Source organism: Lampris incognitus, chromosome 2 (genome assembly GCF_029633865.1).
Source record: "Lampris incognitus isolate fLamInc1 chromosome 2, fLamInc1.hap2, whole genome shotgun sequence".
Lineage (NCBI taxonomy): Eukaryota > Metazoa > Chordata > Actinopteri > Lampriformes > Lampridae > Lampris > Lampris incognitus.
In genome coordinates this window covers 11846487-11870294 of record NC_079212.1, presented here as the reverse complement: position 1 = coordinate 11870294, position 23808 = coordinate 11846487, and the positions used below count along the sequence as shown (strand labels likewise).

The 23808-nt window shown below is 44.8% G+C and overlaps 2 protein-coding genes across 2 annotated transcripts; both read left to right on the top strand.

The window, feature by feature from the left end:
* The first annotated feature begins 5597 nt into the window (after window positions 1–5597).
* slc48a1a (solute carrier family 48 member 1a) lies at window positions 5598–10251 on the top strand. Its single transcript, XM_056274227.1, has 3 exons — window positions 5598–6104; window positions 6763–6930; window positions 8304–10251. Exons 1-3 carry the CDS (start codon window positions 5975–5977, stop codon window positions 8438–8440), a joined length of 435 nt encoding a protein of 144 aa, XP_056130202.1. The 5' UTR covers window positions 5598–5974; the 3' UTR covers window positions 8441–10251.
* A 1363-nt stretch (window positions 10252–11614) lies between these two features.
* On the top strand, window positions 11615–19309 carry LOC130107863 (solute carrier family 26 member 9-like). The gene is made up of 20 exons (XM_056274642.1): window positions 11615–11775; window positions 11991–12130; window positions 12338–12448; window positions 12594–12769; window positions 12961–13125; window positions 13271–13423; window positions 13613–13695; window positions 13810–13957; window positions 14043–14156; window positions 14320–14397; window positions 14508–14603; window positions 14696–14802; window positions 15193–15262; window positions 15657–15749; window positions 15858–15998; window positions 17409–17657; window positions 17769–17823; window positions 17917–18053; window positions 18961–19020; window positions 19131–19309. Exons 1-20 carry the CDS (start codon window positions 11651–11653, stop codon window positions 19140–19142), a joined length of 2313 nt encoding a protein of 770 aa, XP_056130617.1. The 5' UTR covers window positions 11615–11650; the 3' UTR covers window positions 19143–19309.
* Window positions 19310–23808: the final 4499 nt, after the last annotated feature.

Genomic DNA, 23808 nt, shown 5'->3' with positions numbered 1-23808 from the left:
CCAGGCAAAAAGATTTAGATCTGGAACTTGTCGGCCCGGTACAGCAGTGTACCTTCAGTTTGACCTGGTTTCTCTCCTCCGTTCTGCAAGTGTATTATGGTCAGCTGTGTCCCACAGGCAGGACACGTTACATAAGACTATTGTTCCAGTCCAGGGCTGCCCTTCCTGCGCTGACCCCGCCATGACACAGTCAAACTGCAAAGTCTCCCCCCCATGGAGCACCCCAGAGACGGGACGCATGCACGCAGCAGTCCCTGCTCCAGGAGAAGACCCCCCCCCACCCCCCCGTTCACTTCTGCGTCGACAGACATACGATCGCAGAATATCCACACTCGTGTCGAACAGAAACTGCCTAAAAATAGACAGGGCCATACTCGTGCGTTAGAGAATAGGTGATGCATCACAACGTTAATAAAGCTACAATTATTATTTATCACCAAGAAAAAAAAAAGAAGAAGAAGAAGAAAAGCATCCTCCCAAGTCGCAGCACGCGGCGTAATGTATCGGGATGTGTGACGGCTGAGAAACGAGATACGTGCGCTTCCTCATTCGTACCAGAAACAACGAACAGCTGCTTACCGGGGTAGACTTCTGTGGGGTTATAGAGGACGTTTTGTGTCTCTCGGTTGCATTTGCACAGGCGTTTAGATCACCACAAGAAAAGAAAAGAAAAAAAAAACCCCGACCCAAAAAATAAACGTGTGATGTTGGGAAGCGGCAGCCAGTGAGGTTTGATTCGCTTCCTGTGACTCTGGTTTGTCTTGTACGACTCTCTGTCTCTGCCTGATGCCTTCCAGGGGCTCCGAGATGCTGGCGTAAGAATGCTCTCAGAGAAAGAATCCAGTTTTCCTTCTTACGAGCCACCGAGAGAATGTAAACACAGTTCAATTTTCTCTGATAGGATCTGACAGCGGGTGGTGGTGGTGGTGGTGGTGGTGGGGGCACTGTCATTGTCTATGGCTCACAGAAGACAGAGGGACTCATTGACTTAGGAGTCACTGTATGTTGAGCTTTATGGCCATTTCAATTTCTCACATGAGACTCTGAACGCAACTAACCACTAATAGCCGTATAAAACCCCCATTCATGTAACATGTGGTGTTGTCCACGAACTGGGAGATAGAAAAGAGCATTGAAGACAGAAAGGTCACGGCCGGAAACGCAAGAATGGCTCGAGTCCTTGCGGCTCAGAGAGGAGGAGGAGGAGGAGGAGGAGGTTTCCGGCGTCGTCCTGGGCTTTTTTCATCTCTCCGCGCTGCAAGCGATGCAGCGAGCTCGCTGCAGCCCACGAGGCCGTTCACGAGTCTCTCTGGCCGTCAGAAAAACAAACACCGCCCTCTAGTGGCGGTTTATACCCTCTAGTAATAATTCGTTTAGCTCGTGTCAAGTGTTGCACCTACAGTCGATAAAACTGTCCGATGCAAGACTTTAACGAGCCTCTTTTGCGTGTAGAGAATGAACGCTGCCCTCCTGTCGGGTTTACGTGGTCCGTCGCTTCGCTTTGTTTCAAGTGTTTACGTCACCAGCGGCGGAGCCGTCCAATAAAAGGCATTATCCAGTTCCAGTTCTCACCAGCTACCATTTCGTGATAATCAAATTAGATTATGGGAATAGCCATTAGTCAGAAGCACTTTTTCCCCCCCCCACGCACGCGTGCACAGCGTGCGCGCGCGCGCGCGGTTCCGCTCTGCGAATTGTTAATTGCAGGAATGTATTAACATAAATAAACTTGCAAGTGCAATTAAAGAGATGTTTGATACCGTGATGGATGTTGAATGTTATTGGATCAGTTTTACCTCTGCCACATTAGCAAGCCCATGATGTCAGCTTGTGTGCATAAATGGGCATACGTGCATGCATATGGTGTGTGTGTGTGTGTGTGTGTGTGTGTGTGTGTGTGTGTGTGTGTGTGTGTGTGTGTGTTTTCATGCATTTGTGTTTTCTTAGTTCCACTGGGAATGGGAGTGGGGTTTCCTGCAACATATCTACTACGCCCATGGAATGTGTTCTTTGCCAGCTACATTTCTCATGCCTGCCAGCTCATTCCTCCACGCTTCTCGCCCGCTCTCTCTCTCTCTCCCTCCGTCTTTCTTTCTTTTTTCTTTCCTTCTTTCTCTCCCTCCGTCTCTTTCGCTCTCTGTTTCTCTCTATCACACACGTTCAAACACGAACAGTTTCATTTCTTTTCCAAATCTCTCTCCTCTCAGATGGAGAAGACAGCCGCTGACAGTTTAATACATCTGACCCCGTGGTCCTAGAGGGAGGGAGGCTGGCATTGAAAGACAAGCAGACAGTAACTGATGAGCAGAGAGCACCTCAGAGACGGATGTGCATGAACGAATACACGAGCCTCTCCCAGTCTCAAGTCTCTTAATTCTACCAGTGCACCCTTTAAAACCCCCCAAAGCCTGGTTAGAACGACTAATAGATGGCGTACCGTCCGGCACGTGCTCAGTTGCGACGGCACCGCTAACTCTTGTGTTGTCTTCATACATTTTATAAGTCCATTATAATGCTGTTATCCTCTTTCAGGGTTGTATTGTGAAAATTGTGTAAACACAACATCCACTGCACGTTGTCCGTCTTGGGAGGGAGGCCCCTCCTCTGTTGCTCTCCTTGAAGTTTCTTCCTATTTTTTCCCTCTGTTAAAGACTTTTTTTTTTAAGGTGTTGTTTCTTATCCGATGCGAGGGTCTAAGGACAGGATGTTGTGTTGCTGTAAAGCCCACTGAGGCAAATTTGTCATTTGTGATATTGAGCTATACATATACAATTGACTTAATGTGTTGTTTATGTAAGTTATGTGGTATGTACAGTATGTGTACATGTATTTACTGTATGTGATCTATCTATCTATCTAGCTAGCTAGCTTCAAAACATTTTTTTTCTGGGATTTCTCCGATTGCAACTATACTAATTTAAAATTCCAGGGACATATTACAACAACTCAGCTCATAAAACTTTTCCAGGTGCACAAAAACAATGATTGCGGTGTCCTGCAACTAGTCACACCATCATTATATAAGATATACCATTTGCATGGAATTGTTTTCACTTCCCATTTTCAGCGTGACACACAATAACCATTTCGAATGAATAATGCTGTATAATAATAATCAATATATCAATAAATCTAACTACTCCGACCAGTCTACCGCAGCCTGTAAGGACGGAAACAAAAGGTGCTCATTTTACCTGAAACCTCTTCTGCCATTCCTCAGCTTGAGATCGACCACACTTCTATTATTTCTTTCTTCTCTTCTTTAATTTTCAATCCTTTCCCGCTTGGTGATGGCTGGTGAAGAGATGGGTGGGTTTTTTTTGTCACTGTGGTTTAGGGGAGTTTTAGTAAACGTCAGATGCAGTTTCCTGTATCTCCCTGATTGGCTGTGATGAGAGATTGTCCCTGGGCTTGGACTGCATTAAGGTCGTTAGAGTGGAGAGACAGAGAGAGAGAAACAGACAGACAGACAGACAGACAGACAGACAGACAGACAGACAGACAGACTACACAAACTTTGTGGTGCAAAAATTTTCACACGTGAGTGGATCACGGAAACTACACAGCTGTGGTTCTTTCTCTGTGTCAGTATGGCGAAGTCAGTTTCTTGTCATTGCACCAGGTGGAATTTGACCATAATGTTCCTTTGTGAAACCCCCTCCCCCCCATAATAAATTACTAAAGCATAACTGCTGAGGGCCTCAACAGATTACACACACGTCTATGGAGTATGTGTGTTATTGTTTTATTTGTCAAGCAGAAGAAGGCACTTTAAGACACATCAGGAGTAAATATTTGAATGTGGACCATCAGTTGTATTGACTATTCATACAACAAGGTGTAGATATAGCTACACAGTGTGGTGCCCCCTCCTCCCACTTCATGTAAAAACAGGGAACTTTAATATGGGTATAAAGACCATGGATTTACATGAACTTATAGCTTACGTACAGGCTCAAAACATACACTACAGATAAATGCAAGACCCGGCCAAAAGACCTTACACCATAGACAGACATGGGCCTACAAATGCCACACAAGCCCTTACACTGATGCCCAAATCTGAATGCAACTCACATCCCAATGCAGCACGTCATGCTTGATATCATTATTTCCATCATAAATGGCCCGTATGAGGCATGCAAAACCATTACAGAGTATTTCTACAGGAATCATCACACCCATATACCAAACAAGGCAAGCCCAATAACGACTATCACAAGCAACCATGTCACCAGCCGGAGGGTCACAGAGTGCCAGGGAGGTGATGTGAAGGTTCAGGGAAGAGCACACTGAGACAGTGTATTGCTATGTGTAGGCTATTGGAAATTATGTTTGTTTTGTTGTACTGTTGTTTTCAGAAACAGAAATTAAAGGAATGAAAGCAGAATAGTGACTTAATTTTCATTTCGAAATCCACAAACGAAAAGGCATCTTTCTTTTTTTTCTTCTTTTTTTCCCCTGGTCAGAAACAAACATTTATAAAGGGCTTGATTTTCCTTCTGGGCTTAGTAAAACAGAAAAGTACCCATTGAACTTATCCCACACAGGAGGGTGGATCAGTAAAACGGTCTTTGAACATATTTTCCATCAGCAACAAAGTTTACTACTATTTTTATCTAACTAATGTGGAAGGAAAGACAGAGGGGAGTCTACAGCCCCCATATATGGAAATACTGTCTGGGTCAAATTTTGTTCAATTTTTTTATTAGGGAAAAAAAATTGATAGCTTCATCGCCATAAGAATGAGAGCACCGAGATCAGCGCGGGTTTGTGTGTGTGTGAATTAATCAGTTGTAAAGCGCATTGAGTGGCTGTTGCAGCTAGAAAAGCTGATTGATTGATTGATTGATTGATTGATTGATTGATTGATTGATTGATTGATTGATTGATTGAAGGAATCTGTCTGTCCCGTGGCGACCGGACGAACAGCGCCACTCAGCGATTGCAACCCACACTGTGGTCGGAGGGGGGATTACACCCGAACGAACGCTGCACTACGTACTCCTCGCTGCCATCCACGCCTCAGTGGTGCTGAAAGCCGCACAGAAAATGACAAATATTTTAAAAGTCTAGTTGTCATAATCATTTGCCCCCCCCCCAGCACGGCAAATTGGCTGGTGTCCCCGGGCTCTTCATATATGGACAACCCGACCCAGTATATCTACTTTTTCTTTTTTTACACTATATATATATATATATATGTTTTTTTAAAATCTTCTTCTACGCTACGCACCTTCGTCTTCGCAGGCGAAAGCGTGCGCTCTCACTTCGTTCCACTAGGGGCGCCGTATTTTCAAATTGGCGTTTTCAGCAGCCCAAAGATATGTGAAGTCTGAATGATAGTTAACGTCGTGTGGCGCTCATTGTTAACTAAAATAAGAAAGGCCAGGCTGATTTGGCAACGTTATGCGACACGCATGAACGGATATGCAATGTGTGTGTGTGTGTGTGGGGGGGGGGGAAGACACGACAAGACACGACACGACATGACACAAAGCCGTTTTCGCTATCTTTAGACACGGCGGAAGACGCGAATTGACGACAGCGTCGTTGTCTATCTCCGCCGCATAGCGCCATCTTCGATCGGCCCCAGGCTCCGCTACCCGCAGACGAGCCGTGGTTGTGTTGCGGATCGGGCTTTGTCTTGCCGCCGGTGTTTTGTCCGTGTTAGGAGCCCATGTCAGCGACCGCCTCGACAACCTCTCTCTTTTTGTTGCCTTTCGTAACCGTTTCCGTCCCGGTCGGGTCATGGGGAGGAATTAGCCGAGTCGTGTCCTGAGCGCTCCGCGATCGAGGAGGAGGAGGAGGGGGGAGAGGGGGGATATTACATAATGTGTTAAGCCGACGGTCCGCGTACCGATCGCGTCACCCCCGCCGCTTCTCTTATTTACCACCAGCCCTCAATTTTTAAGGTCATTTGCCCCACCACCCCCACCCCCCCGAGTCCTTAACCGCCGAACCGTTTCGTACAATGGGGTTCGGTCGAATTCACGTTAGCATAGGATATGCTACCTTCGGCACCCTCGTCGGATTTTCGGCTTTTTTGGTCTGGAACATCGCCTATAAGCAGCCGTGGACGGCGTCTATGGGAGGTCTGTCAGGTACGAGAAGCGCTTCGGGACGACGGGGACACGATGCGCCCATTTCAAACACGTGGACATGTTTGGGAAGTCGTAAGCCCAGTCCCGGTCAAGCGCGCGGGCCCGCGTGAGCGCGATGCGGGGGGTTTATGCGCCCCGTGCTGTGCGCTGGCGGTCCTGCGGTGCACCGTTTAGTAAACCGAACCGTGTTTACCTCCCAACATGTTTTGCAGGGATCTTGTGGTGTACAGGGCCAACGTTGGCCACGCAGATGCATGGATCGCATATGACAACTTTGTTGTTGTTGCTGTTGTTGTTGTTGTTGTTGTTGTACCAATTTGTCTATGACACTATTTGCACGTCATTTGTACCCCACTGATTTCCTTAACGCCTCTATTTAGAGTGTTTAACCCCAGCCATGAGTATGTTGTTGCTAGGGAATATACAACAACAACAACAACAACAACAAATCTTACTTTATTCAGACACAAAGGTGGGTCCATGTTAAAGACAACAACAAAGAAATACAACACAAGACAAACATGTAGCTAAAAACAGCAGCTCACAAGGCAAATGGCCCTGCTTCTTTTGTTTGCATGTGGCACTCCCGTTAGGATTTTGTAATGCCATCTATATGTGCACCACCAGTGCTGACGTGGTCTTTCCTCCCTCCTGACAGGAGTGCTGGCACTCTGGGCACTTGTTGCACACATCATGTACCTCCAGGACTACTGGCGCACCTGGCTCAAAGGCCTCAAGTTCTTCATCGCTGTTGGAGTGCTTTTCTCCGTGTTGGCCACGGCCGCCTTTATCACCTTTCTCAGTCTTGCCATCACACAGAAACAATGTAATCCTCCCTCTCCTGTTTATAGTTATTGATGCATGGATTATGCTATGGCATAGACTTATGTAGCACTAAGAATCCATATTCATTTCTTGAAGATTTCATTTACAATAATGGTATAGTGCGTGCTGTGACAGTGCAGTCTAGAGTGTAGATGTACCATCCTGTAACTTAAGTGTTTTGGGTTTGATCCCAGATGTAGCCATGTCACCTGTTAAATGTCTTTAAACAAGACCCTTGAGCCCTACCGCAACATGCATCTTTAAGGATGTTTTCTTAGTTTTTGCCATCGTGCAAATCAGAATCAGAATACTTTATTCATCCCCCAGGGGAAATTGGAATGGTATCCAGTAAGTAATATGGTATCCATTATGATATCATTTTACTTATTGACTTCACTGATGAGATCTTGAATGTAGGATAACTGCTATGCACAGTTTATTGGGCGAGCCAACACAAGTATCAGACATAGTCCAATTTAATCCAGTTATCTAAACCATATATTTGGAAGTGAAAACTAAAGTGCGAGTTAAAAGTTATTACCCAAAATGTCCAGGATTCTCAATGATTGCATTGCTGAGCCAGTTCCTGGTTCAACTTGCAGGAAGGAACAGCCTGTACTTATTGTAGGAAGCAGTGCCCATCGACTAAACTGCCTGGCTAGTGCAGCTGAGTAGCAGCTAATGGAAAATCATGTACACAGTCATACGCAGGCGCTAGGGAGTTTTCTTTTGTTGCTGTTGTTGAGAGGAAGGTTTAAGGCTTGGGTTCAATTGCCCCATAAGATGCCATTATAAAGCTGTGTCTAGTGGTGGTCCCATAATCAAAATCTCCATAATGAAGCCGATGAGTGAATTTATATCACAACCAATATGCTTGATGGCAAAAATAAGGAAAGAACACTGATTTTGTAAGTAATAAGAATATTATTGTTTAATTATCTCAGAATAGGAGCCTCACCTAAATCTCTTAAATGTAAAATGTGTAGTCTTATAGGAAATGATGGCAGAGTATTTCTACTGTGTGCTTAACAAGACAAGTAAGACGAAGTTGCGCATGAAAAGAACAGTGACAAAAGCTAAGCCATAACAGTTGGGTGTAACTAAAATTATAAAGCTATAGGAGAGTGCTGGTGTTTGTCTGTGCTCTTGTGTGTGTGTGTGTGTGTGTGTGTGTGTGTGTGTGTGTGTGTGTGTGTGTGTGTGTGTGTGCGAGAGAACATGTGATCATTGTAGGTTTTAGTAGGGATCCACACCCAAGAGAGTATATAATTTCATTCTATGTGGTGCAGCGATAACTCAGTTTCAGTGTTGAAGGTGGATTCACTTTATTTGCTGTGCAGAACTGTTTATTTAAACGACCTCTCTGTCCCACAGCGCTGACTGACCCGAGGAGCCTCTACCTGTCCTGTGTGTGGAGCTTCCTGACTCTGAAATGGTCCTTCCTCTTGGCCTTGTACTCGTACAGATACCGCCAGGAGTTCGCAGACATTAGCATCCTCAGTGATTTCTAGTCAGCTGTTCTTTTTTTTTTTCCTTTGGTAACGAGAGGAATAGATTAAGCTGGGCTTGGGCAGCCAGCAGGAGCCGGTCAAAGCGCTTTTGCTGCAAAGAGAAGGAAATGCGGATACGGTCGGATCAAAAAGTCAGCTGAGTTTTACCCCCGGCAGTTTGCATTCCTTGCACTCATCCCGCTTGTTCTACAAGGTCATTTGTTTTGTAACCTGTTCGCCATCTTTTTAGTAACCACCCGTTTTATTTCTGTTAGTAGTCACAACTACAAAAAAAAAATGTCACAAGGAACTGCTCAGCTGGAATGAGAGTATAGATTGTGTTTTGTTTTGTTTTTTCATGAAAGATTTGCTTAAGGAGATTTCTGTCACGTTGCATACACTAGTGGGGATTGGGGTTTCTTTTTTTAGTTTGTTCGGAGCTGAAATCTGTGACTTTTTCCCCCTTAAAAAACTTATTTTAGTACTAACTGTCATCTGGTTGGAGATGCTCTACAGTCTCCTTATACCGCTGTTGAGTTTTGTTTTTTGTTGTTGTTGACTTGTAAGGACAAACACTAAAGCAGCGGTGAACATGTACGTTAACACCTCCAGCAGGAACACTGATGGAAACGTGCTGTGGCTGTGGCCGTGCTTCTGTTGGACACACAGTATTACTGCAGAACAGTGTTATGATATTTTTTTGGATGAAGTTTGCAATACATTGGATTGCCTGCATTAACCTTGGTATGAGGGTCACGTTTTTACAAGGGTGCAGCCTATTTACGGGCGAGTCAGTGGCATACGAGGGACAACGGCCGCTTTACTTTTTTTCCTCAAAAATCAGTTGCAATGGGTCTGTTCCTCCCTGCCTCCTACACAACTCTACTACACTGTCCTGCTGCAGTGCTGATTGTCTGTCCAGCAGAAACGCCACCCGAGCGTCACGGTTCGAGTGGGTAAAATGACGAGAAAAGTCACGGACTGCTGCGTCAATAGCATGTGATTAGAAGTTTTCCACGTATTTTTAGAAAGCGTATTCAGAAGTAAAAACACAAATCAGGCTGCTGGTTTTATGATTTGGCACAGTTCACTAAGCATTTGTTAATATGTGTTTGTGGGGGGGGGGGGACTGGACAGTGTCAAGAAACACACCTTAATGCTTCGTTGACATTTTGGTTCATTTCGAGGAATGTGATATTGAGCTTTACATTCAAAAAAAAAATGTCTGATAGCCGTTATTTCAGCGGCATTCATTGTCTCTAACCAAGTAGTGGAACTGGTCTCTTGACAAAATTACATGTCATATTTACAGTTTTAAAACCTTTTTTTTGGGGGCGGGGGGGGCTGGTTCATTTTGCAAATCTTGACTGACTGACTGTTCACTGACTAAACCCTGATGTAAGAGAATGTTGCTCAAAGCAGAAATGAACTTTCTGCCATTTACCAAGTTTCCCCTTGTATAGACTTGTTTATTCTCTTGGCTTCCCCTTTTTGAATATTTGGACGTTTCCTCTTTGAAGAAAAACAGATGAATTCCATAACTAATTGCACTTTAGATTCCCACATCGCTGCCATTTTTATTTGCACACAATACATCTTTTGTTTTACAGTCCACAGTGATGTCCCATTATAATGACAAATATCCACGTGTTCCCATGTTGTCATCTCTATCTCGCCTGTTTAAACCTTGATAAGTACTGTTTCATTTATTTTACCAAAACGCTGTGTATTTGTGTTTGTCTTCTAACTTAGCTCGTGTTTCTCATCAGATATTATATTGTGTTGTTTTTTTGTTTTGTACTGGGAAAATTAAAGTGAGGTTGTGACATTGAAACAAACTCAATGTATATGGTAATTAATTTGATGCCGCAGCGTTTTCATGGTGTCACAGTAGAAAGAGTAGCCCGAGCCCCGTCCGGGTAGTGCAGCGGTCTATTCCGTTGCCTACCGACGTGAAGGTCGCTGGTTCGAATCCCCGTGTTACCTCCGGCTTGGTCAGGCGTCCCTAGAGACACAATTGGCTGTGTCTGCGGGTGGGAAGCCGGATGTAGGTATGTGTCCTGGCCGCTGCACTAGCGCCTCCTCTGGTTGGCTGGGGCACCTGTTCGGGGGGAGGGGAATTGGGGGGGGGTAGCATGACCCTCCCATGCGCTGTGTCCCCCTGGCGAAACTCCTCACTGTCAGGTGAAAAGAAGCGGCTGGCGACTCCACATGTATCGGAGGAGGCATGTGGTAGTCTGCAGCCCTCCCCGGATCAGCAGAGGGGGTGGAGCAGCAACCAGGATGGCTCAGAAGAGTGGGGTAATTGGCTGGGTACAATTGGGGGGGGGGGCGGAGCAGCCAGTGACAATCACCCAGCTCCATTCTCCTATAGGGATGCTTAGAACAAAGTGTGTAGTCTCAAGCTCCACCCAGAAGGTGTAGAAGGTATTAAACATCACTTGACTATATGATAAATAATTAACACCCCTGGCCGAGGCGAGCAGGCAAAACTCAAACCCCAGCCTAATGACGACAGAGACATTACTTAAACTGTAAGGTAGGAGCGAGGTTTCTAACCTTAATACATGCAGGAAACACACATGTATTTTGAACAGATCTCTGGATTTGGGATTGGCATGTTGGCTTAAGTACTGCAAATACAGAGCGAGTAATGTTGATGATTTTGCGTATCGGTGGTACTTCTGTAGGATACGCCGCTGACAGGAAAAAAAAGACCACAAATGGACAAAAGCTTCTTACTTCATGCACCAGCTTCTGATAGGAACCAGTTTTCTAACTTGTGCCATTTGTTCTAATCAAATACCGGCTAGGTTGCACGCGCAAACATCGTCCTTTCCCCTTAAAGGACGGTTGTGACCCCTGCTTCCCTCAGTTTATTCAAACAGGCGCTGCGTTATCCTTACAGCAGGACACGTCCGTGTCTGTGTATAACGACTTCGTTACAGAATGCCGGTTTATGCAACGAGCGAAGAGAACGTTCTTCCGTTGTTCAGGACACATTGTAACCAGACAGTTAGGGGTAGCGGGGATTTGTGTGTGCGCCATTTGTTGACTTGGCGCTGTTCAAATACATCAACACTTATCCGACCTGTTGGCCACTTCTCCAAGGTCAGATTAGGACGCCAGTCGCAGTACGCTGGAAAGCGTGTCGCACGAATGAAGGCTTCATTTGAGTTGTAAGGCGACTCTTTACCATGGCTAAAATATATCCCCTGATAGGCTGCAGCCATGCACCAGGATCGGCCCCGCTACGTGGTCGATAGGCCGGCCTACAGCCTGCCGGATTTTGATGGAGAGTACGACAAGAAGAATCGACAATTCCCCACCGGGGAGAAAGTAAAGAAGCTGTTCAGGTACAAATCTGCCACCCGGCTTTAGTGTCGACGTCAGATGGACGTTTTCCTCTCTCACATGTGCTCCTCACGCTTTGTATTGCAGCATCCAGTGGCGGAGGGTCCCTGTAGCTGTATGCCCTTAAAATGACCCAGATTAAAAGTTTTGGACATGTGGTCTAAAAGATTTTCTCCTGTCTCCTGGTGTCTCACTAAGCGTTGGTTGTCCATGGCAGATGCTCCGGGTCCAGATTAAAAAGCTTGCTGTTCAGACACCTGCCTGTGCTGAGCTGGCTGCCCCGGTACAACGTGAAGGAGAAGCTGCTGTGTGACGTGGTCAGCGGGGTTAGCGCGGGCACCATTCAAGTGCCCCAAGGTCTGTGGACTCACGTCATAATTCTTCTTCTCTGATTCTGCCGGCTGCGTGTCACACCTATACCTGATCACCGAGATGTCCCTTGTTTATGTTCTGGCCCAAAGAATATAAGAAGATAAATGTTGCTTTTTGTGAGGCGGTTCCCCCGGCCTCTTCTCTTTCTTTCATCCTCATCTGTTTGACAACCGTTTTTTATATCCTTTCCAGGTATGGCCTTTGCCCTACTAGCGAACCTTCCTCCCGTCAACGGGCTCTATTCCTCTTTCTTCCCCCTCATCCCTTACTTCTTCATGGGCACAGCCCACCAGATGGTCCCAGGTGAATCTGGATGATTTATCCACACCCATTTTGTTTTACACGACGTTCATTATTCACTGCATTTCACCCGTACTCCACTGGACTCGGCCCATTTTGCCGTACGGGGGGAACAAAATAAGCGTAACACGCTGGTCGCTGTGTCCAGGTACCTTTGCTGTTCTCAGCATTATGGTGGGGATGGTGTGTCTCAGGCTGGCCCCGGAGTCCGACTTCAGTCATTTCAATGCCACTCTCAATGCTACCGTGGTGGACCAAGGCAGGATGAACGAGGTTCGACTGGGCATCTCGGGGACACTGGCCTGCCTCACCGCGATCATACAGGTAGACGCTGGTACCAAAGGGATTTTTTTCTTTTCCATTATGAAAAATAAACACACAGAAAAATGGGAATACTGGGAATTGTAAAATAGAAATTCCCAGAAGAAATAATAAGAAGTGATAAAATGAGCCCATCACATTAAAATGACACCTAAAAGGGACAGACCTCTTGAGATCGCTTTCCATCTATGCAGATTGGCCTGGGCTTGACGCAGTTTGGCTTTGTGGCCATATATCTGTCAGAGTCCTTCGTCAGAGGCTTCATGACCGCAGCGGGACTACAGATTCTCATTTCAGTGTTGAAGTACATCTTCGGGATTCAAGTACCCCCCTATAGTGGTCCCCTGGCTGTTGTATATGTAAGTGAACTCACCCATTGTGATCTGATGATGGATAACTGCCACACGTTTGGGATTCTGTACCTGAAAAGCTCCATTCTTTCGTGACATGTTATAGAAACACCCTGTATTTTTTTAGTTAACCGGGACGGTTTGTTTGTTTCAGACCCTCATAGATATTATTTGTGGCCTGCCTGAAACCAACATCGCCTCCTTAGTCTTTGCTCTGGTTAGCAGCGTAGCGCTGATTGTGGTGAAGGAGCTGAGTGCACGGTACCGCCACAAGCTACCCTTCCCTGTCCCTATGGAGATCGTCATTGTAAGTAATTCAGACTCAGACATTTTATAAAGAAAGCTCGACACATCCATTTTTTCCTCTATTTTTTATGTAATTATTGCACAAAATTTGCTGTGTGGTGGTCATGTCTGCCTATTTCTACAACGTAAAGCTATACACAGTGCTTTAAGTCCAGCAGAGATTGTTCTCCCTTTGTCTCCTTCTGTGCAGGTGGTTGTGGCGACAGCCATTTCCGGTCCACTGGACCTTCCCGAGAAATATCATATGGACATAGTTGGAAAAATTCCTCTGGGGTAAAGCAAAGCTAGTGATCACAGAATCAACCCCTGCTTCCTTCAGCATGAGTCCTTTCAACAAAGTGTAGTTTTTACCGTCCCTTTTATCCGTCTCTCCGTTCCTTATCTCAGATTCCCAGCACCAATCCTGCCGACAGTGAGTCAGTGGGACGACATGTTGAGCACAGCCTTCTCTCTCGCCATAGTGGGGTATGTCATCAATCTGGCTATGGGCAGGACACTGGCAGCAAAGCATGGCTATGATGTGGATCCCAACCAGGTAACAAAAAAAACATGTTTTGTTTGGTGTGGTTATGGAAAAGCTGTTTGTTTCTCTCCTTTTCAAATATGTGGGCTCTATCCAGGAGATGTTGGCTCTCGGCTGCAGCAACTTCCTTGGGTCCTTCTTTAAAATTCATGTTATCTGCTGTGCCTTGTCGGTAACCCTGGCTGTAGACAGTGCCGGAGGAACATCCCAGGTGGGTTCAATGCCGCCGTTCAAAGATAGCACATCGGTTATTGAGTCAAACTCCACACAGCAGGTTTTTGCAGAAATTTATCATGGACTACAACAAAACAGAACCAAAAAAAAAGCCTGTCTTGCTTTGCGCTAACTACTGGTACTCTACTGTCGTCTCATAGATTGCAAGTCTGTGTGTGATGCTGGTGGTAATGGTTACCATGCTAGCCTTGGGAGCCTACCTGAAACCACTACCTAAAGTAGGTAAACGTTACTGAACTACTGTAGAAACATCTGCAGTGGTATTATGAACCAAAGGACAGCAAAACAGGCATCTCGGTAAGTAGGTTTTTTGGTACTGTCTCCCCAGTCAGTGCTCGGAGCCCTGATCGCAGTCAACCTGAAGAACACCCTCCTTCAGCTCTCTGACCCCTATTACTTATGGAGGAAAAGTAAACTGGATTGTGTAAGTCATAGCCGCGCCATGCCTCAACAAAAGGCAATACTGTTATGCGATGTCATTTTATCATCATTTCTGATTGTGTCGATGTTGTCCAGTGTGTGTGGGTTGTGTCCTTCTTGGCCACGTTCTTTCTTAGCTTGCCTTATGGAGTTGCCATTGGAGTGGGCTTCTCTGTCCTTGTGGTGATATTCCAGACACAATTGTAAGTGAAATCAACACAATCCTCATTGCGCTTAGGAAAAGAGTGAAAATAACTAATGCCCCTTTTCCACTGCATGGTACCGGCTCAGCTCAACTCGACTAGACTCGCAGAGTGTCATTTTCCATTACCGTAACAGTATCCCCTCAGTGTAGCTGGGCTGCATTGATTTTGGTACCCGCTCCAGTTTTTTTTGGAACCTCGACAAAGGTGGTACCAGAAAAGTGGTAACATTTACCAAAATGTCGGTACTTTCCAGTAATGGAAAACAAAAAAGTCGAGTCGAGTTGAGCCGGTACCATGTAGTGGAAAAGGGGCATGACTGTGCAGTAATGCTCGAGTAGTGTATGTGGAGAAATTACGCACTTTAATAAGATTATGTGCTCTCTATAGTCGTAATGGTTCAGCATTGGATCAGGTCATGGACACGGATATCTACAAAAACCCCAAGGTCTACAGTAAGGTATCAGAACTCCGTATATACATTTATATTCACTTATCAAGCAAATCCTTTTACCCAAAATAATTTACAAGAGAAGCAGCAATTAGCAGATATATTCAAATGTTACCAAGTTATGACATCACAGAGCACAATTCGGTAATCATATAGCGAAGAGTGTGTGGCAAGTTGAGTGCATTTAGTGCAGGTGCACCTTGGAATATGAAGTAGCAGGGAATAGGAGAATCAAAATACAAAGTAGATGTACATTGCCACAAGTAAAAAAAAAAACAAAAAAAAAAACAGGCAAATTATGCCATCAAGTTCAAATAGAACAGGACTCACAATTCTCAAGTTTTCTTGTCATTGCACAGAACATACAGAAATTGTGTCTCATCGCTGTTGTCTCCCTTCGTAGGTAACATCTATCAAGGGTGTGAAAATAGTAAACTATTGCTCTCCACTCTATTTTGCAAATGCAGAAATATTCAGGCGGAAGGTCATCAAAAAGGTACAACAAACCAACAACCTCTCTTGCAAACCACTCAAGGTCAGCCACGTGTGAGTGAATGTATTCAGGTGACGTGGGAATTATTTACCTATGTATGTTTGTGTCTAGACGGGACTGGACCCTGGCAAGCTTATCCTGGCCAGGCGAAAGTTCATGAAAAAACAACAGAAGGAAAAAGAGGAAGAGGAGAAGAAGGACAAAGAGGCCAGAAGGAGGAAGCGAAGCTCTTTGGCCAACATGAGGTCTCAGGTGGGAGGCCCAGGTTTATAGTAATAGTAATAATAATAATACATTTTATTTGTACAGCACTTTACAAAGATCCTTACATATTTTAAGATAAATTTAAAAGCAGCACATCAAAAGCATAAAATGCATACCATTAATCACACATTAAAAGCAATTCTGAAGAGCAGAGGTTTGGATATGGACAGATGGGTGCAGTCTCTGACGAGTTAGGGGGAGAGAGTTCCAGAGGGAAGGGGCAGATATGGAGAAGGTTCTGTCGCCCCAGTTCTGGTGGTCAAATATGGTCAAATAAAGGCTCCACCCTGCCATTTGAGATTGTTTGGCCCAGCACATTCAACTTCAACAAAGAGATGCGCATATTCACTCAGAACTACAGCTAACGATTTCTATTGTAATATTTGAAGAGTGTATATTTCACATACAGTAAACAATCATGACCTTCAACATCATCTATGTGTGGTCGTGATAAAGCGCCATTGGAAACCATGATACTGAGCACGCTTCTGTTTCTCTGAAACGCCATTGAAATCATGTCTGCCGGTGACGTGACTAGTGTCCATGAACGTGAAAACTTACTTCCTGGTTTGCCAATAGGTTGTAATGCATAAGAAAATACAAATAACAACACTGCATACAGAAGGCTGCTCAATATTATGGCTGCTAATAGAGAGTTATCCCTACAATAAATATTCAGAGATGATGTTGAAAGTTGTTATTGCATTCCTTTAACCTTTTGCAAAAGCCTTTTGAGAGTAATGGACTCTCTGCACCAACCCAGTTGTTAAAAAGCAACTAAACCCTGGACCGTTTTAATGAATTTGCTGACATCTGCAGGTTAAAACCCTGTAATCCTGTAAAGGTTAAACACATATCTGGCTGGTCTTGGCATTCTTTGATGTAAACATAGCAGGATAAACACAGCTACAGGTAATAAAATCAATAATGGGTAAGTTTGATTTAGGTGTGCCAGCACGCCTATCATCATTGACAGACACACAGGCAGACAGACAGGCATAGATCAACAGCACTAACAATTGTCAACAGTACTGTCAATGCTGGTTCTTTGGCACACCTACATCCAACAGATCCATTATTGATTTTTTAGCTACAGCTGTGTTTATCCTGCTATGCTAACATCACAGAGTACCAAGACCAGACTGCCATGTTATGGTTTTTCCCCATGTCGACGTCAGCAAACTCATGAAAATGGTTTAATATTTGATTAGGCTTTAAGCTAAGGTTTCCAGAATCAGTGTCATATATTAAATCACTTCTTAAAACTTATTTTTAGGACTTGCTTTTTTTGTAATGTCTTTTATCTTACTTTCATGACAATGATATTGCTTTTATGTGCTGTTATCATTTGACCGATTGTATCTCCTTTCTGGATGATTGTATCTGCTCATAATCAAGGCAATATCACAGCTTGAGCTTCAGAATGACTTTGACATGAATGATGACAGCACCACCAAACCCGAGTTGCCCACCAGCTATGTCAACTTCCACTGTGGTGACATTGAGCAGAGCGAGCAGGAACCTGAGCAGCTACCCAGAGACTCAGCTGTCACTCTGGAGACCCAACCTATGCCCTTCCACACGCTCATTCTGGACCTGGCAGGGGTCTGTTTTATCGACCTCATGGGTATCAAAGTACTGACTAAGGTCTGTCTGTTTGCAGTATTACTGTATTGGGGTATACGAGCAGGTGATGGCATTCTTAAAAATGTTTGTTCAATACTTCTATGAACCTCTTCTCTTCTGTGCCCCTTACAGATGAACTCAAGCTATGAGATGCTCGGGATTAAACTATACCTGGCTAATGTTCAAGGTAAAATCCTAAATAATGTATTGGTATTACAGTGTTAATTGCATTGTGTACCACCACTCTTTACATGATGTTTGTTGTCCTGCTTCCTTGCAGCCCAGGTGTATGAGGAACTGGAGGTGGGTGGGGTGTTTGATGAAGGCAGTATTGCTCGCAACCAACTCTTCCTCTCTGTCCATGATGCCATCCTCTTTACTCAGCAAACCTCTGCGGAGACCACGATTTCTGAAAAGGTAGGCGCCAATACGGGGTACGTGACATAACATCGCTTACACAATACTTGCTTGTTATTTAAAAGGGGGGAGAGAGTTTAAAAGGGCGACAATGCCAAGATTTAAATTTTGAGCAATAAACGTTGACGTGATCTGCCTTTTGTCATTTTATCTGGAGTAACATAAGAAAGGGGAAATTAAGTGACAATCAAAATAGCTGCGGTCGTACAGTAAAATGTGTGCTGTGTACTTGTTTTCTCTGTCTTACCACTTGATGATTCATGGGCATTTCTGAGTGAGGCAAGGGGAGGAACATTCATTAACAGGGTTAGTTTCACAGTCTTTGGAAGGGTTAGTCTGAGAAATCACTGAGGTTGACAGTGGGGTACATGGAGTGATTGTATAATAAATTGTTAAATTACATGTCTTTATTTTGACATTGCCAAACAATTCACTAAAGAAACTAAACACAAACTTAAAGGCTGCTCAGAAAGATGACTGCATTATGTTAGAATGTCTCTTTTAAAAATGAAATTTGTTGCAAAATCATGGTTGCATGATAAAATTGCAGTCAGTGATGTTATCAATCCACTGGTACACTCAACTTGTAATGCAGGCCGATCGTTTCCATGGAAATTACAATTTTATGAGGTTTAAAATTAATCTGTCCATTATTTAACACTAAATGTCATCAGAACGTTGACTTAGTTGTCAGTGGCCCTCCCCAGAAGGTTAACAAGTAGTTACAATTTCATGCCAAGGCAGCTACAATTTTAATATTTCTTACAATAAAAGTGACACATTTTAGATACCATTTTGCAGTCACATTACAATAACAATATTATATATATTTGTGGCTGCACAAAACTTGAATTTAATTCCATGCCATGGGTGACTTTGAATGTCTTCTCCTTTGTTGTGATTAAAGGCAGAGAGAAAAAGACAGGAACTTGCTTTTGAGGTTGATGAGGAGAAGGATCTGGAGCAGGTACTTCAAAGTTGCCTTGTAAAATCACATTTAAAGTAGCAGTTGTGTCGACATGTTCTGTTTCATCGTTGAACCATTGTTCTTTATCCAATTATTCCTTTCTTTCACAGGAAATGTTTTGAGCACCCTGTGGTCGTGATAGAAATGAACCGGAGGAGTGTTCTGAAGGGGACGTAATGCATCGAGTATCACTTGTAAAGCGTTGCTGCGACTGAAAACACAATTTCCAGGAATTCATCGCAGCCATAATCATCTCTGAACTCAAACATGTATCTTTGTACTGACGGCAGTCTATTAAATGTGCTTAATAAAAATGTATACATTGTAATCTGGTGTCGTGATCAGTACTGAACTCCACTGACAGGGGGCAGTATACTACCACAAGAGCGCCTAGTAGCGCTCAGAGTCCCATCAGCAGGGAACTCCAAGGCAATTTGGCGATGCCTCTCACGCTATCTGTTGAGTGAACCTGCTGACTGAGCAGACGTGCAGCGAGTGGCCCTGTAATTAACTCAGAGTTTGTATGGCCGCAGCTGTGAAGTGCGGCGGGCTGAGCAGTCTGGCTTCCCCGCGGAGATGAGGCTTCCGGAAAGGCCAGGTGGGAGTGAAGGGGGGAACATATAGCGTCAGCGTTTTTACACCGCTGTGTTGTCTCGCAACCTCTGTTTCACAGAACCCTCTTGCCTTCTCCATGATTAAAGTGATCATGTCATGTTTGGCCCCCCTTTCCTTTGGCGTGTTATGTAGCTGGGGGGGGGGGCATGTAAAACGTCTGCAGGGTTACAAAAGTCCACACAACAGGGAGTTATTCTCTCCGACAGGAAACGCTGCCCGAGCGTCTCGTTCGCAGTCGCGCGTTTACTTCCGGTACTTATCTACGTCACCACGTAGCACGCCATAACGCCCGCGTAGCGTAGCGGCTAATTTGGCCCGCCCTCAAGCAAGTTCGGTAGACCGGAAGGGTCGCCGCGGGGGGAGTTTGGTTGGCGCGTGTGTCGCGATGGCGGGAAGACGCCGGTTTCTTTAGTGCGAAGGCAAGTTCCCTTTGTAAGGACTTCCAAGGGAAGGTGAAATGAAGAATCAGAGGTTAAATGACATTTGTACCCCTATGCCACGGAGCTGTTCCGTCTCGTAAAGCGCCGCGTTGAGGAGTCGGAAGCAGAAGCTGTGAGTAACGTTATATCACTGAAACGTTTGGCTTGTATTGATAATCGGACCAAATGCCTAGTGGATATAGTTTCAGCGCGGACGATGGGCGTATACAATAAGATATTTAGGGAACTAACGGCGACTTGCTCAAAACAATATGGCCGTGCACCGAGCAGTCAGATTATATGCCTTTATTTCAACCATATTGTAGCGAATTCGGGGGACAACGCAACCACAGGAACTGCCGCGGCCGGGAAGCGAACCTTTATCGCCCGCACCGCAGGAGACATCGCTAACCGCTAGACTAAAGGGTCAAACCCGCCAGCCAGTGGCCAGCGTGTCTACTTATCCATGCACGTTACACTATACTACTATCACTACTACTACTACTTTCTGCTGCTCCCGGTAGGGGGCGCCACAGCGGATCATCCGCTTCCATTTCTTCTGCATCTTCCTCCGTCACACAAGCCACCTGCATGTCCTCCCTCACCACATCCATAAACCTCCTCTTTGGCCTTCCTCTCTCCCTCTTCCCTGGCAGCTCCGTATTCAGCATCCTTCTCCCAGTATACCCAGCGTCATCTCCCCTCCACACATGTCCAAGCCATCTCCATCTTTCCTCTCTCGCTTTGTCTCCAAACCGCCCAACCTGAGCTGTCCCTCCAATATCCTCGTTCCTAATCCTGTCCTTCTTCGTGACTCTCAAATTCGTGACGTTATTTTCACAACCGCCAAAGATAAATGTCACCATCCCCCAAACACAATTGTTTTGTTCAAGTAACAAGCAATCACTGTTCTTCTTGTTCTTTTGGCTTGTGCCCTGTTTTTCAGGGGTCGCTACAGTGGATTTTATAGTTTTCATCAGTACCCTGTGAGGACACAGGGTCTTGTCAATCCGCATACTGATTTGGCAAAATTTTACGTCGGATGCCCCTCCTGACACAGCCACTAACCCTATGGACAGGGGCACAGGTAAAGCGCTGGATGCCATCCCAGTATTCATGGACTTGTGCCCATGCCTGTCACCATTAATCATTAATCACTGCAATTTTTATAATACCAAAAGCAGTTATGCTCAAGTGAAGATATTCCAAGCCAAAAGCCTGTCAAACTACGGTCTTCTTGTAAATGGATGTACACGTTCTTGCAAAACGGTCAATTTGAGTAGTATATTTAATGTACTCCAGCTTACAAATAACCAACGATTCAGGGAGCTACTATACAGTCTTTTGGCTACAGCACAGTAGCGTTTTACTGTCTGCGTAACCTGTTATTTCCTGACAGCAGACATTTTCTACTTAAACCGACATTTTAGCACATTTCCCACTTGTACACCGATTAACAGGGGCATATATGGAATAATGTTAATATGCGGCTTGTGAAATCCACCGTTGTGTCACACAATAAGCAGGTAATGAGACGTCCTGCGGTAATCTTTTTGCTGCAGATGTTCGTGCCGTCCACTCTGATATTCCAGATCATTTTCGGGCTCAAACATGTACAGATGGATTTGAGAAGTTGCCATTTCTAATCAATAATGAGAAATTATGTCACTTACTTGGTTTATAGTTTGCTTTCAGAACCTCCTACACTGGTGTAGGTATAGCAGTCGGACACTTTAGTCGATGTTAACCAGTCGACTAAAGGGTCGGGTCGGACCCTTTAGTCGACTGGTTAGCGCAGTTGCCCGTGGTGCGGGAGATCCGGGTTCGTTTCCCGGCTGCCCTTCGAATTTGCTACTTTGGTGTCAGAAGTGGGATGGTGAGACCATGAGGCCGTCGGAAGCGCATGCGCCCAGAGGCGTGAGGGAGCTGAGATGCTGAAGCACAGGGACACGCTTCCTGAAGGAGGAGGGTAGTGTAATGACCACGGATGACTAGACTCGCTAGCTCTTGGCTAAGGGGTCATACCCTTTAGTCGACTGGTTAATGTAGTCGCCCATGGAGCAGGAGACCCGGGTTCGCATCCCGGCTGCTCCCTGAATTCGCTGTTCAAAAATGTTCAAAGTGCCAACTCGTAATTGTGTACATGCATACTACTGCATAGCAAAATCCACACAGAAGAGTTAGCTAGCTGGCAAAGTGTCAAGACTTTGCACAGCGAAAAGCCTGTAAGTAGAACTTACCTGTTATTTATTTGAATAATAATCAAACTACACACTTGTGTTTTGTGTTTATAAGGCCTATCTGCAGATATGAATCTCAATGTGCAGGTGTGCCGTCACTGATCATTTTTTCATCTGTGTCAAGTTGCGCTGTCACCGATTGTTTTCATCTGTTATGGTGCTCCAACACCTGATTTTTTTTTTAAGTAGGCTAGTCTATCACTATCTTGGCCTTGCTTTTAAGACTCCTCCTCCATTGCACGGCGGTCTCCAAGTAAATAACTTCTTTTAGTCGTCAGCTGTGCAGCGCATTTCGCTGTTGCTGGTCATTTCAAAGCTGCATACTTTCACTTCTTTCATTCACTACTGACATTACGTTATGTTACGTCTGATTGTGATGGGCAGGCCGAGGTCCGTTTTGATCATCTTGCATTGGGGCCGGCGCTGACTCGTTACGCCTGTGTGGACGCAAGTACATTTACTATTTAAACAACGTGGGTGCTGGGTGGGAAAAGGACAACTGCGTCGGTCAGAAACTAGCAAAGACACTTGCGCTGCGCTTTGCGCCGGATGTAAAATAGGCCCTAGATCGTTTAAATGGGGCCCTAAATGTTGAATCATGATAACAAAGACAAATGTGTGGGCAATCTAGCACGCATTTGGGTAGCAGGTGCTCAGAGGTCTGCAGTTTCTATAGCCTTGCTGCAGGCTGCTGATGGTGTGGGTATGCATGCGATGCACGGCTGGTTTTATGAAGTTATTATGAATTCATCCTAAAATATTCTGGCGCACACCTGGTCCTCTGCTCCCACTCTTCATGAGCCAGTTGGCACCTCGGGTGATTACAAGGCTTCTACGGCCATCAGCTTTAATTTGGGGCTCTGGGAAAACCGCTTTCATTTACTATGTTTTCAGTCTTCAGCAGCTTTTCTCCGATGTGTCTTTTCCCTCGGTGTTTTCATGTCTACCATCCTACCTACAATACCATGGTTGTAGGTGTGGAAACAGGGCTGAACAATATATCGTTTTGGCATCGCATGTGCAATAGTCCTATTACAAAAGATGCAGCGTAAGGCAAGTTGAGCCCATAGAACATGAGCAATAGCAAGTTTCCCATTTTCATGACTAAGCTTGTAGGAAAATAGTCTAGTTTATCTGATAAATACCACGATTTAGTCTGATTTAATGACTAGTTGGTTACTTGTCTTGCACATGCCCTGTGTACACAGCAAACGACCCAATGACCAATCTTCATTGTTCTCACTGATATGAAGCCTCCTGTAGTGTCCTGAATCCTTTATAGACACCACCCTTCTTTCACTGATTCACAGACAAGCCCCTTCTTTTAGGATAAGCAAAGTACTTCAGAAACATTGTGTTGACCATAGACTTGCCCGGACTGTAATTGAATATGATAGTGTCATTTTGAGTCATCCAGAGTATTGGATCACCATCTTATTTACCCTCTAAAATCACTAATCATTGCAAAAGTGATCAATTATTTCCCAATGGAGCTATTAAATATAAGTTTTTCT